We start from the raw sequence: 12,052 nt of genomic DNA on the forward strand, positions 1-12,052 counted from the left end.
TGCTGGAAATCAGAGGACCCCCTGATATGAGGAGCCAAGTCTCAGCACCACCCATGACTATTTTACTGCTGCTAGTACAATAAAGGTGATGAGAAATTCTGCCAAAGCAGGGAAGGATCGTTGGAGATAAGTGTACTTTTGGAAACTTTATAAACTGGATGTGGGCTGCTCCTGAATAGTTCCATCTCCTGCTATCTTGTTCAAGGAGGAGCCAAGAGGCCGGGCGTCATCGGACTGAAGAGCACGTGGAGGCAGGGGAGAGACAGAGGTGGAGAGAGAGAGAGAAAGGGAGCTAGAGAGCCAGAAGAGGTGTCCTGAGAGAGTCCCCAAAGAGATGAGGGTGATCAAGTCAGAGGCCACAGAGCCTCCAGAGAAAGAGGATGGAGAAAAGACCACAGGACTCTCCTGATTACGCTGTAAGTCAGCCCTGTAGAAGGAAAGACTGAAGGCAAGGACCTCTTCACTTCTAGAAAGCTGCTGGCTTCCATGGCATTCCATAGCGATTCCCTGACTGCTGGGTTCTGACTTTGTCAACTTAAGTCACTAGGGGTCTCTTATTTAGACCTAAGGCCATCTCACCCCTCCTGAGACCTTCCCAGCTTGAATTTTCTCTCCTGTGTTTCTGGAGCAGAGCCTTCCTCTGGGGGCTAGTGGTCCCCAGTCTCTGGCTGGTTCATCATCCTGATCCCAATCCCTACCAGCAGGTCTGCCCCAAAGCTCTCTCTCTCATGAGTGATTTCAAGGGTTCTTACGAATATAATGATCCTTTCTCCCTATGTGATTTACAAAACTGTATATTCAGTCCTACCGAGTCCTGCCCAGTACCCTACCTCTGATTTATTTCAAATGAAATAACACTAGACAACAGAATCTCAAATACAACATGCCCAACTGAGAACTCATTCTCTCTCTCTTAATCCTACTCCTAACTTCCTCATGTTTCCTTTCTGGCACCCAGGCTCACAAGCTGGCTCTTGTCTCCTTCAACCTTACACTCAATAGTTAAGGCTAGTCAATTCTGATCTGACATGAGATCTTATCTCTGTGCCCTCCTCTCCAGGCACTCACCACCACATCAGGCGCTTCATTGGCTCTCGCCTTCATTTGGACAAGGAGACTAATTTCATCGGTCTCTTTGCCTCTCATCTATCTGTCTCTTCTCTTAATTCCTCCTCTAAATAAGTTCCAAGTGTTAATACTAAACCAGAATTCCATGACTTTCTTCCCTGCTGCCTCAATGATAAGATACACACTCTTTTGTAGATCATTTAAAGGCTCCAACTCATTTCTCGTTATTTCCCTCTCAGGCACCCTTATCTACACGCAGTTTCTACAGTACATGACATTCCATGTCTCAATGTCTTAGGCCAGATTGTCCCATCTATCTCTCTGCCTTCTCTTTTTCAGTTCCCAGCTCCCTCTGGGGCTCAGCCACCCAGCCATTTCCAAGAGGAAGCCTTTCCTGAGAACTCGCCACATGTCAGGGTTAATACTTAAACCTTTCAAGCTTCCAATAAAAATGACTGCAAGTAGAATGTAAGCTCCCTGAGGGTAAGAAGCACTTAGTAGATGCCTTAGCATTCCCTGCACCAAGCACACAAGAGGTGCTTAACTGAAGAAAAGAATGGCATTGATTCCCTACCTGGCCCATCTCGGTTTTTTCACTGCACCACTTGCCCAGGTCGATGAGGCATTTGTCCTGGAGAGCAGGGTCCAGCTTCACGTCCATGGCCCGCTGGTGCAAGATTCTCTGGACTTCAGCTCGGCATTCTCGAGACAGCTACATGGGAAGAAGTGACAAGACAGACTTTAAGGAGGCCACAGAGTAAGGCCTTCTAGTGACAGATGGAAGGGCTTTCTTATCTAGCTCCAAACTTATAAGGGTTTGATTTATTTGCAGAAATGAAAGATATAGACTCCGATTCTATATCCTGTGCCCTCCGGCAAGTTCAAGAGGGGTATATTTATGAACAAGGAAGTCATAGAATTTAATCTCTGCTTCCTTGAGCTAAATAATGAACTGAAACAACCACGGTGGACCCCTGAGTTCCTGGAAGGTTTCCTCCAGAGTTGAGTGGTATCCTGCTAAGGGGGCAGCGAGGTGGCACAGTGGAGAGAGTGCCGGGCCTAGAGTCAGACAGACTCACCCCTATGCCAACCACTCCTGTATCTTTGATAGGACAACTTCTAAGGAGGTCACGGGGAGTCGGACACAAGTGAACAATGAGCCCCAACGAGGCACTAACAGACAGCATGCTCCGGCTCAGGGACGGTTAACTACAAACACTCCGCCCTCGAAGTGGGAGTTGAGAGCGAGCCACAGAGAGCAGGCCTGCGAAGCTGCTCCACTGCGAGAAGAACCTGTGTGACTCACATCGGGCCAGATCAGAGCCTGGGGGGAGGAAGACTGGTTGGCGATCTCACTGAAGACCTGCCATATTCTCATTGTGAAGCAATCACTGAATACAAATATTTGTCCGAGAGGGAATTTTTTGGCCGGAGACATACACGGACACTTTCTTCCAGCACTAATCACAACAACAGGGAGACTACCGATCCCAACATTTCAGAAACGGAAGAAAGAGAAGCCCTGGCTGCATACTCTCCGGCCCTGCTCCTCGGTGCGGTAGGCGTGTCTATACAAGCAGGAGAACACGGCCCCCGGGGGCATCAGCTCACTGGTCTCGTTCCAGCCGTGGGTATGGCAGAGGCGAGAGGCGTCTCCTTGGCACTTGCGGTAAAGAACAGGATCCAGTCTATAATGAAGAGAGTAAAAAAACAGGGACTTTGACACACTTTAGTTTACACAGGACTTTTATTTCACTCAATGACAAGCAGCTCCCTGTGGGAAGAGTGCCAGGCAATCTGAAAGCACAAAAACGCTTCCTTCTTGGGAACCTGTAAGGTATTACCCACTTCAAAGTCTGATTTTTCCCTGACTGAAAAACACAGGTAGGCGAGTATCAACTCTATAATAGGAAAGAAAACTTGGACCTCACCTACAAGATTAATTCATGGTAATAACAGTGCTTAGCAAACTCAAGAGTTCATGCTGATCCACCAAACTCACAACTGGATAGCCAACATGTCTTTAACTCTGTGGGGCATATGATGAAAAAAATGCTATCCATTCCCAGAGAAAGAACTGACAGTATCTGAATACAGATCGAAGTACACTTCAAAAAAATCCTTTTTCTCAAATTTTTTTTCGGCTTCTCTCTTTTTCAATATGGAAATATTTTACATGTTTGTCATATATAACCTACATAAACTGCTTGCCTTCTTACTGAGGGAAATAGGGAGGGAGAAAAGGAGAGAATTTGAAACTCAAAATTTTAAAAATATTTTTCACCTTTTTGTTTGTTTGGTAGTTTCTTTCTTATTTTTTCTTTTGGTCTGATTTTTTTTTTTTTGCACAGCATGATAAATGTGGAAATATGCTTAAAAGGATAGCACATAATTAACCTATATCACGGTGCTTGCTGTCTTGGGAGGGGGGATATAGGAAAAGAGAAAAATTTGTAATACAAAGTCTTATAGAAGTCAATGTTGAAAATTATCTTTACATGATTTTGGAAGAATAAAATAATGAGAAAAAAATTTTAAAAGATGTTAGTACAATATTTTTTGACATACTAGATGCCTTAAGAAAAAGATGAATCTCTGACACAGTCCCATTCTATATTTATTATCTCATACCTTTGTTGGTAAATCTCTCTTCTTCCTCCCACTTGGCTAGGAATTTTTTATTTTAATTGGTAAAAAGTTTTATTTTTAAGTTACCAATTATGTAGATATCAATACCAGCAAACATATCTATATCACATTTTGAGTTCGGTAATAAAGAAAAAGTTGGGGAAATAATTTAACTGCGCACTTATCGAAGAATCATGGGAAGTTTAATTCTGTTCTAACTATATAGTCAACACTTTTGGAGTTATGACTAAAAGCAAGAAGAGAACAGAGAAAAATTTACCAGGTAGCTTCAGAATTCCATAATTTTTATGAATGTACAGGGATGAAATAGGAAAACTAAAGACAGACTAAATTATGAAATACTTTATCATGAACATGTCTTTTTAGCTATTTTTGGACAGTGTGGGTAAGATCTCTATAGTATAATATTAGCTAACTTCAAAGAATTAACAAAAATATATGACATTTTTTTACCCATTCATCATCTATTGGTCTGGGAGTAAGGAATAAACTGAATTGATAAGATAGTCTTCAATGCCAACAATCAATCTAAGTAATTGGATAAAAGGGGAACTAAAAACCAAGTTCTTATTTTTGATGGTTAAGAAATTCATAATAAAGGATGATTTTAATTACTTTGAATAAAGAACTTTTTAAAATTGGCATCTACTATATCAATAAAACAAGCAAACAAAACCCCCAAATCCTAATTTGCTTTCATAATTCAAAACTGTGATTTGCTTTCTTTTCAGGCTCCAGTGACGCAGGCTTCTGAGCTCTTAGAAATTAGTACTATATGGTGCCAGCTCAGCAGTGGCCCAGCTGCCCCCAAGACATATACTAAAAGCAATAAAGGATCATAAAGAAACTCCAACCCTTTCTCACCAACAATGTCTGAGATGAGGAGAGGCCAGGAGCTTGGGCTTGGGTAGGAGAAACTTACTTCCAGTCTCGAGAGATGAAATACTGTAGCTCCAGCAGCCTGTGCTCGCAGTCCTCGACCATCTTCTCTGTGTAGAGATGCTCCATCAGGCAAGAGAGGATCCTGTCGGTGGAGAGGGAGAAAGGGCACCAGCAGAGTCAGATCACACTGCGTTCTCACAGTGAGAATGCATTTCAGAAACCCATGCAGAGCCTGTGCTATGTTATGGAGAGCTGTGGAAGTGGGGCAGGGAATTCCCTAAGGAGACTCCTACCACTTCACAGCAACTCTCTTGCAACCTGGGGTCTTTTGAGAGCCTTCCATGGCCAGTCCCTATCTGACCAAGGTTGGACACAGGTCCTTCTGACTGAGTATGCTATCTGCCCACTACAATACCGAGAGAAACTCCCTGCCTGCAAGAAGCCCTTCCATTTTACTGGGTGATACACCACGTTGACAGAGCAAAGTTTTAGCACTCCCTTATCTGGGAGCGGAGGAAGCAGGTACTTGGTGATTTGTCCTTGGTCCCTAGGTAGGACGTGATGGATAAAGGACTTGAACCCAGTTCCTCGGACAGCCACTGAACGGCGACGTTACCAATAACTAACAGGATGAGTGAGGCAAGGAGGACATGGCCCTTGAGAGAACCTTGGGAGGAGACAAGGGTCTCAGGAGGGACTCCAATGTCTGGGGGTGGGATGGAGTGAAGGAGGGCAGCACACAGGCAGACTGGGGAGGTTTTTAAACACCAGTCAAGACTTTATGAGCTCATATGAAAGAGTGTTCCAAATCATTATTGATCAGAGAAATGCAAATTAAGACAACTCTGAGATACCACTACACACCTGTCAGATTGGCTAAGATGACAGGAAAAAATAATGATGAATGTTGGAGGGGATGCGGGAAAACTGGGACACTGATGCATTGTTGGTGGGAGTTGTGAACGAATCCAACCATTCTGGAGAGCAATCTGGAATTATGCCCCAAAAATTATCAAATTGTGCATACCCTTTGATCCAGCAGTGTTTCTATTGGGCTTATATCCCAAATAGATACTAAAGAAGGGAAAGGGACTTGTATGAGCCAAAATGTTTGTGGCAGCCCTGTTTGTAGTGGCTAGAAACTGGAAATTGAATGGATGCCCATCAATTGGAGAATGGCTGGGTAAATTGTGGTATATGAATGTTCTGGAATATTATTATTCTGTAAGGAATGACCAGCAGGATGAATACAGAGAGGACTGGAGAGACTTACATGAACTGATGCTAAGTGAAATGAGCAGAACCAGGAGATCACTTTACACTTCGACAACGATATTGTACGAGGATGTATTCTGATGGAAGTGGATTTCTTTGACAAAGAGACCTAACTGAATTTCAATTGATAAATGATGGACAGAAGCAGCTACACCCAAAGAAAGAACGCTGGGAAACGAATGCAAACTATCTGCATTTTTGTTTTTCTTCACAGGTTATTTTAACCTTCTGAATCCAATTCTCCCTGTGCAACTAGAGAACTGTTCAGTTCTGCACACATATATTGTATCTAGGATATACTGCAACATATCTAACATATATAGGACTGCTTGCCATCTAGGGGAGGGGGTGGAGGGAGGGAGGGGAAAAATCGGAACAGAAACGAGTGCAAGGGATAATGTTGTAAAAAAAATTACCCTGGCATGGATTCTGTCAATATAAAGTTATTATTAAATAAAATAAAATATTAAAAAAAAAGACTTTATGAGTTATCCTTGAGGCAAAGTGTTTGAACAGAAAAGTGACATGTTTATTTATACCTTTGCTTTAGGAAGATTTCTTTGGGAGTCATGTGGAAGATGGATCAAAGATGGGAATGTGGAAGTAGGGAGATCATTTAAATGGTTAGTACAGTAGTTGGGCAGAAAGTGATAAGGACCTGAAATAGTGATAGTATTGGAAGAGGGAGAAAGTGACACAGAGAGGAATTAATGAAACTTGGCAATGGACTGGATACAAGATGTATTGAAGGACCAAGGAATCCAGAGCAACTGGGAGATTGGGAGGTTGGTAATATCCTCAAAAGAGAGAAATCTGGAAGTTTTATTGGACATATTGAGCATAAACTGATGATGGGTGACATATAGATAGAAATACAGAATGAGTGTTAAGAAAAGATAAAAGTCTAGATAGACAGATTTGAGAGCTAACAGCTTAGAAGTGACTGAATTCATGAAAGTAGATATGATCAACAAATAAGTGTATGGGAAGGGACCGAAGACAAGGTCTGAGGGTTACCTATGATTAGGGAATGAGAAATGAACATGATAAAGCAAAGGACAAAGCATGTGTCCTATAACACATATAGGAGAAGATGTGGAAGAATATGACAAAAATTAAAGACAGATATAGCAAGCAAGAAAAAAAAAGGAATGGTATTAGAGGCTGCAAAAACTGAAGAATCAAGGAATGAAAAAAGAACAGTGGATTTAATAGTAATAAGGAGGTTTTAGTAGAGTGGGAAGGTGAAAATAAATCAATAACAAGAGAGAGAAAACATGTATGACTTTCACTGTGAAAGCAATATATGACAGAAGCTTGAAGGGATAGGCAGGGTCAAATGAAGGTTTTAAATGGATGTGAGAAGCTCAAGCACATTTGTAGGATGGCAGAATTAAATCAGCAGAAAGAATGAAAATGAGAGAAAATGATTAAAAGGTATCAAAGTCTTCAAGGAAACAGGGAGAGATGAAGACAAGAATAACTGAAAGATTGAAAAGGGGAAGAAAAAGGGCCTCCTTTGTACCAGAGATTAGATCAGAAGAAAAGATGAAAAAAGACGTAGAAAGGTTCAATGGTGCAGAGTAGGGGAAATGAGGGAGTTCACAAACTAGTCAGACTTTCTGTGTAGCCTTGAAAACAACAATTTGGTTGTTTTCAGGTCAATTAGGAATTTACTTTCTCAAGAGAAGATTTCCTTTGCCTTTTGTTACTCTAGCTCCTTTCATTATGTGAGCACATATATAATTAGCTCTGACAGTTATGTAATACTATAATAACCTGAAGTTGAAGGGCTTTCAATTTTATTTATGGATAAGGATTCTGCCTCCTTAACAAGATTACTATGTCTTTAAATATTGTGAACACTAAATATTTTTCCCTCACCCTGACTGACAATTTCTACTCATACAGAAGCACACAATACATTATTTTCTATGACTGACTCCTTGGTTAAAAATAAGCTGGAAATACGTATAATATAATCAATCAACAAAATAGGTCCGAAAATGCAGTCAGAGCATATGACAATATCCTGTGAGCCTTTTCCCTTCATTTCCTTGATTATTCAGTGGCCTAATTCAGGGCTATTTATGATCACTTAAAAATCATGGAAAGGCCCGGAAGGAGGCAAAATACCTTGTCACGCCTGTCCCAAGTGCAAAACTGAATTCATATTCAGGTTGTCTGATTTCAGTCTGGAATCTCTAAAACTGGAGCTGAGCTAATGCAAGTGAGCCTAACATTTTCACTGGCCAGCCCCAAACCTGCCAACCAGCCTTCTGGGATGGAAATCTTCCCTCAAAATTCCTCTCCTCTCCCTTCCCCTTTCTCCTTTGGGAAGAATACCCAATCAACTATCCCCTATGATTCCCTCACCACTGATGTAACATCCAAGGCCTGAGACCACCATCTCCTCTATTATATTCCTCTACTGGAATGTAAGCTCCTTGAAGCAACAACTATCTCACTTTTGTGTCCCCAGGATTTAGTACAGTGCTTTCTCATTTATTTCTTCATTCCACCATAGTATTCTATGATACCAATGGGCAACATCATACTAGTGATCAGATATGACCTAGCTCTTCTATATACAGTAGGACAATAGATGACAAGCTGGGAGGGGCAAAAGCATTATTTAATCTAATTTTTTCCTTTTATGGAAGAGGAAGATGAAATTGAGAGTTTAGTGATTTACCCACAGACACTAAGAAGCACAGTTGGGATTCAATCCCACGTCCCCAGACTTCAATTTCATAAATTACATAAATTAAACTGGACCAAAATGTTCAGATCTCATTTCCAAAACTAGTTTTTAGCAAATGTTGATCCACAATTCAGTGACATATTTCAAAATTTCCTCTTCCCCAAACCATTCAAGTGATTTAGAATTCCAGTTTTTTAATCTCTTTAAAATCTTACAGCCTATTTGTGTATTCAACCTTACCTATACAGAAAATTACAGAATTTGAGAGATGGAAAGGCAGCAAAGAAATCCTGTTCAACTCATAAACAAAAAACTTTTTGACTGTATCACACAGAAAGTGGTCATTCTGTGTGAAGAACTCCAGAAGGATAACTCACTATTCAAAGCATTCCATTCCATTGATATTGTTCTCAGTGGTAGGAAGCTCTTAGTCTCTCTGTAAACACCCTCCTCCCCAATCCCATCTCTCCAGGATAAATGCAACTAGCCTGATTCCTCCCTCACATAAAGATGACCTTTAAATACTAGAAGACAACTATTACGTCCCTCCCTACTTTGGTCTTCTCATCTCCAAGATACCCAGGCCCAGCTCCTTCAAGTGACCCTAAGATGACATGGGCATAAGGCCCTTCTGAATACCTGATCCCCAGGACTAGACACAGTCCCCAAGAGGACCCCATCCCCTCCTTATTCCTGAATGTTGCTGCCCTTCCCAGAGCAGCGCACAATGGCACCAGCTTTCTCAGCTAATGGAGCACAGCCTGCATTCACCTCCATCCACAAGGGACCACTTCCTGCATCAAAAACTGCAGTCTCTCTGGTTAGAACCTAAGATTCCATCTCTTCCCTGACCCATCTCCTATGAACTCTAAATTCTCTGCCCCTCAGAGTTTTCTCAGACAATTTGCCTGGCTCTGACATAACCGTCCACTTTGCCCACTCCTCAGTCCAGAAGCTGAACGCTTGATGGTCCCTTGCTCTTGAATCTCTTGTTCCACTATTGCTCATGGAGTGACAAGTCAAGCCTGCATCCCCTACAATCAGCCCCTCCACTCCTGCACCTCACTATAATCAGCCCCTCTGTTCCTCACAACCTGCTGAAAACAGCTTGAGAGAATCACCCCACTGAGCTGACTGAGTCACCTACTCCGGAGCCTCTCTGACACCAGCAAGAACATCCCTGGCCCCCTCTGCTAGCTAATTCCCTAATCCCATGGTATCAAATTCAAGTAGTGACCACTAAATGATACCCAAGGAGTCCCATGGGACACATAGAGACTCAATTTAAAAATGTAATGGTACCTGTTGCATTGTTTTCTTATTTTGTAAAATATTTAACTATTTCACTGCACTGGGGAGCACTGTGGGCCACGTATGTCCTATAAGCTATGTGCCTGATACCCCTGTTCTAACCTACTTTCCACCACAGAAATTTTAAAACCTTTTCTTTTTTTCTGAAACCTCCTATAATCTCTTCCTCCTTCCCCTCCAGATGAGGACCTTGCATCATACTATACTGAAAAATAGAGATCAATAGCTCTGAGTTCTCTTTTTTTCATCTCAAAATCCCCTAAGATCACCCCATAATTTTACCTTTTTTATTCCAATCTTTGTAGGTGCTTGTTCTTGTCTCCACAGGTAGCCACCCAGATTCATTTCTTCTCATTTTCACCAGAAAACTTCATCTCCTCTCTCCCTCTCTTACTGGTTCCTTCCCTACTACTTAACACAATGCCAAGATGTCCTCCCATCCTTTAGAAAGAGCACACCCTCAAGTTTTCACCCTATACTTCTCCCCCTTTCTCAAGGGCCTAGAAAAAACCTTTCTATGTTTGTCACTTCTAAGTCCTGCCCTCTCATACCGACTCCTGCCATCTGACTCGTGTTCTGACTATTCACCTGAAACAGCTTCCTCCATGACTGTGTTCTCAAGGCCAGAAATGGGGGGTTCTTTTTCCTCTCTGAAACCCTGAGTTATGCAGGGTACCTTCCCTCTTTCCAGCTTGGCAGACACTACTTGGTCCAGGCTCTCCCTGCCTTCTCAGTCTTCTCTGGTGGCGCATGAGGGACCCTCATGCAACATCTACAGGGCATGTGCTCAGCATTCTCCAAGTTTCTTTCTATAGTCTCTCACTGATCTAGGAGCTTTTCCTGGGTTCCTAACACTCTATTGTTCATCACAAAATAGGTGGTTGTAATATGTTAAAAAAACAACAACAAAACACCCCATTTTTAATACTGAAATAATGCCCTTTTCTTCCAGCCTTCCAAGTTTTACAACCACAACATTATCCATAACTTCTTATTCTCAATCACCAAAAGCTTGCCATTTTTATCCCACAATATCCTGTGCCCATCTGTGCCTTGTTTTGGTGCCCTTCTGGTCAGGACAGTGAGTCCATCAAGAGACAGCTTATGAGGGGAATAGCAAGAAATAACATCACAAAGGGAAACCTGGATGGCACATACAAAATGTTACAAAAACCAAAGGAGCATAATTATAAACCATATCCCATATTAATCAAAAATCATAGCTTGATGATATGTGATATTGGGAAGGCAGTCAGACTCTGCTCTTAGTGCCTTAAGTGCTTGTAATTCTGAGATAACATAGATATGATAACTTTTTTTCACTAACAATTCTGAGATGATTTGGTTATGTTAATGAACTGATCCCAAGATAGTACTGATGAGAGTTAGTCTGTCCCCTTTAAAGCCCTCTAACAATGGGACCTCAAACTCCTCCTGCCCTTGCCCACCCTTGTACTTTACTGGGTCCATGCTGAATGCTTCCCATGCCATGCTTTCCCTCACTATGCCTTCTTGAACCAGGCCTTCCACATGTTCCCACGCCACCTACCCCTGCACCCCCTTTTGTCCCTTGTCTCACACCTCATGAAAGTGTGACTGTGCACCTCTCCTGCTGCTGTGACAAGCTTTCCTGGCAAGTAACCAATGAACCAAATGTTTGGGCCTCCATCTCACAATTTTATGATTTAATTACCAATTCACTTTCCTTTTCACTGGATCTTTCAAACTCAGTTTAAGGAAGGCACTGACTCAACAGTTCTGATGGCAGCTGAAGCTCTAAATCGATCCTTTCCCCACTGCTAGCCTGATAACTATTTGACCCACATGCTCATCACCTCTCAATTAGGTGACTGAAAAACACTTCTGACCAGTTCCTCAGATCTGGCCTACCCTCCAAGTGTCTCTCCCATCCTCAAGAGAGTTACAAAGGGACCCATTATTTCCCTTCATTCAATAGGTGGCTCCCTATTGCCTCTAAGATAAAATACTCCTTTTAAAGATTTTAAAGCTTTTAATCCCTTCACAACTTGGCCTTAATGTAACTTCCCAATCTTTAATTCACCTTCTGGCTCACTGACAGACTGCTCTCCTCTGGAAGGGATTCCTTGCTCATCTCCTCACAAAATACACCACTGGCTACAGCGAGCGTCCAGTGACTCCTCC

General features: G+C 42.1%; 1 protein-coding gene across 2 annotated transcripts in view; it reads right to left on the reverse strand.

Annotated features, from left to right (window-relative positions):
• The window catches only part of GLG1 (golgi glycoprotein 1), a 136,758-nt gene that overhangs the window by 23,772 nt on the left and 100,934 nt on the right, over positions 1–12,052 (reverse strand). For both annotated transcript variants that reach the window (XM_051974640.1, XM_051974642.1), the window contains exons 10-12: positions 4,640–4,741; positions 2,603–2,756; positions 1,643–1,780 (exon numbers count right to left, since the gene is read on the reverse strand). In XM_051974640.1, coding sequence (XP_051830600.1) covers positions 1,643–1,780; positions 2,603–2,756; positions 4,640–4,741 — 394 coding nt within the window. The remainder of the gene's footprint in view (positions 1–1,642; positions 1,781–2,602; positions 2,757–4,639; positions 4,742–12,052) is intronic.

Source organism: Antechinus flavipes, chromosome 2 (assembly GCF_016432865.1).
Source record: "Antechinus flavipes isolate AdamAnt ecotype Samford, QLD, Australia chromosome 2, AdamAnt_v2, whole genome shotgun sequence".
NCBI lineage: Eukaryota > Metazoa > Chordata > Mammalia > Dasyuromorphia > Dasyuridae > Antechinus > Antechinus flavipes.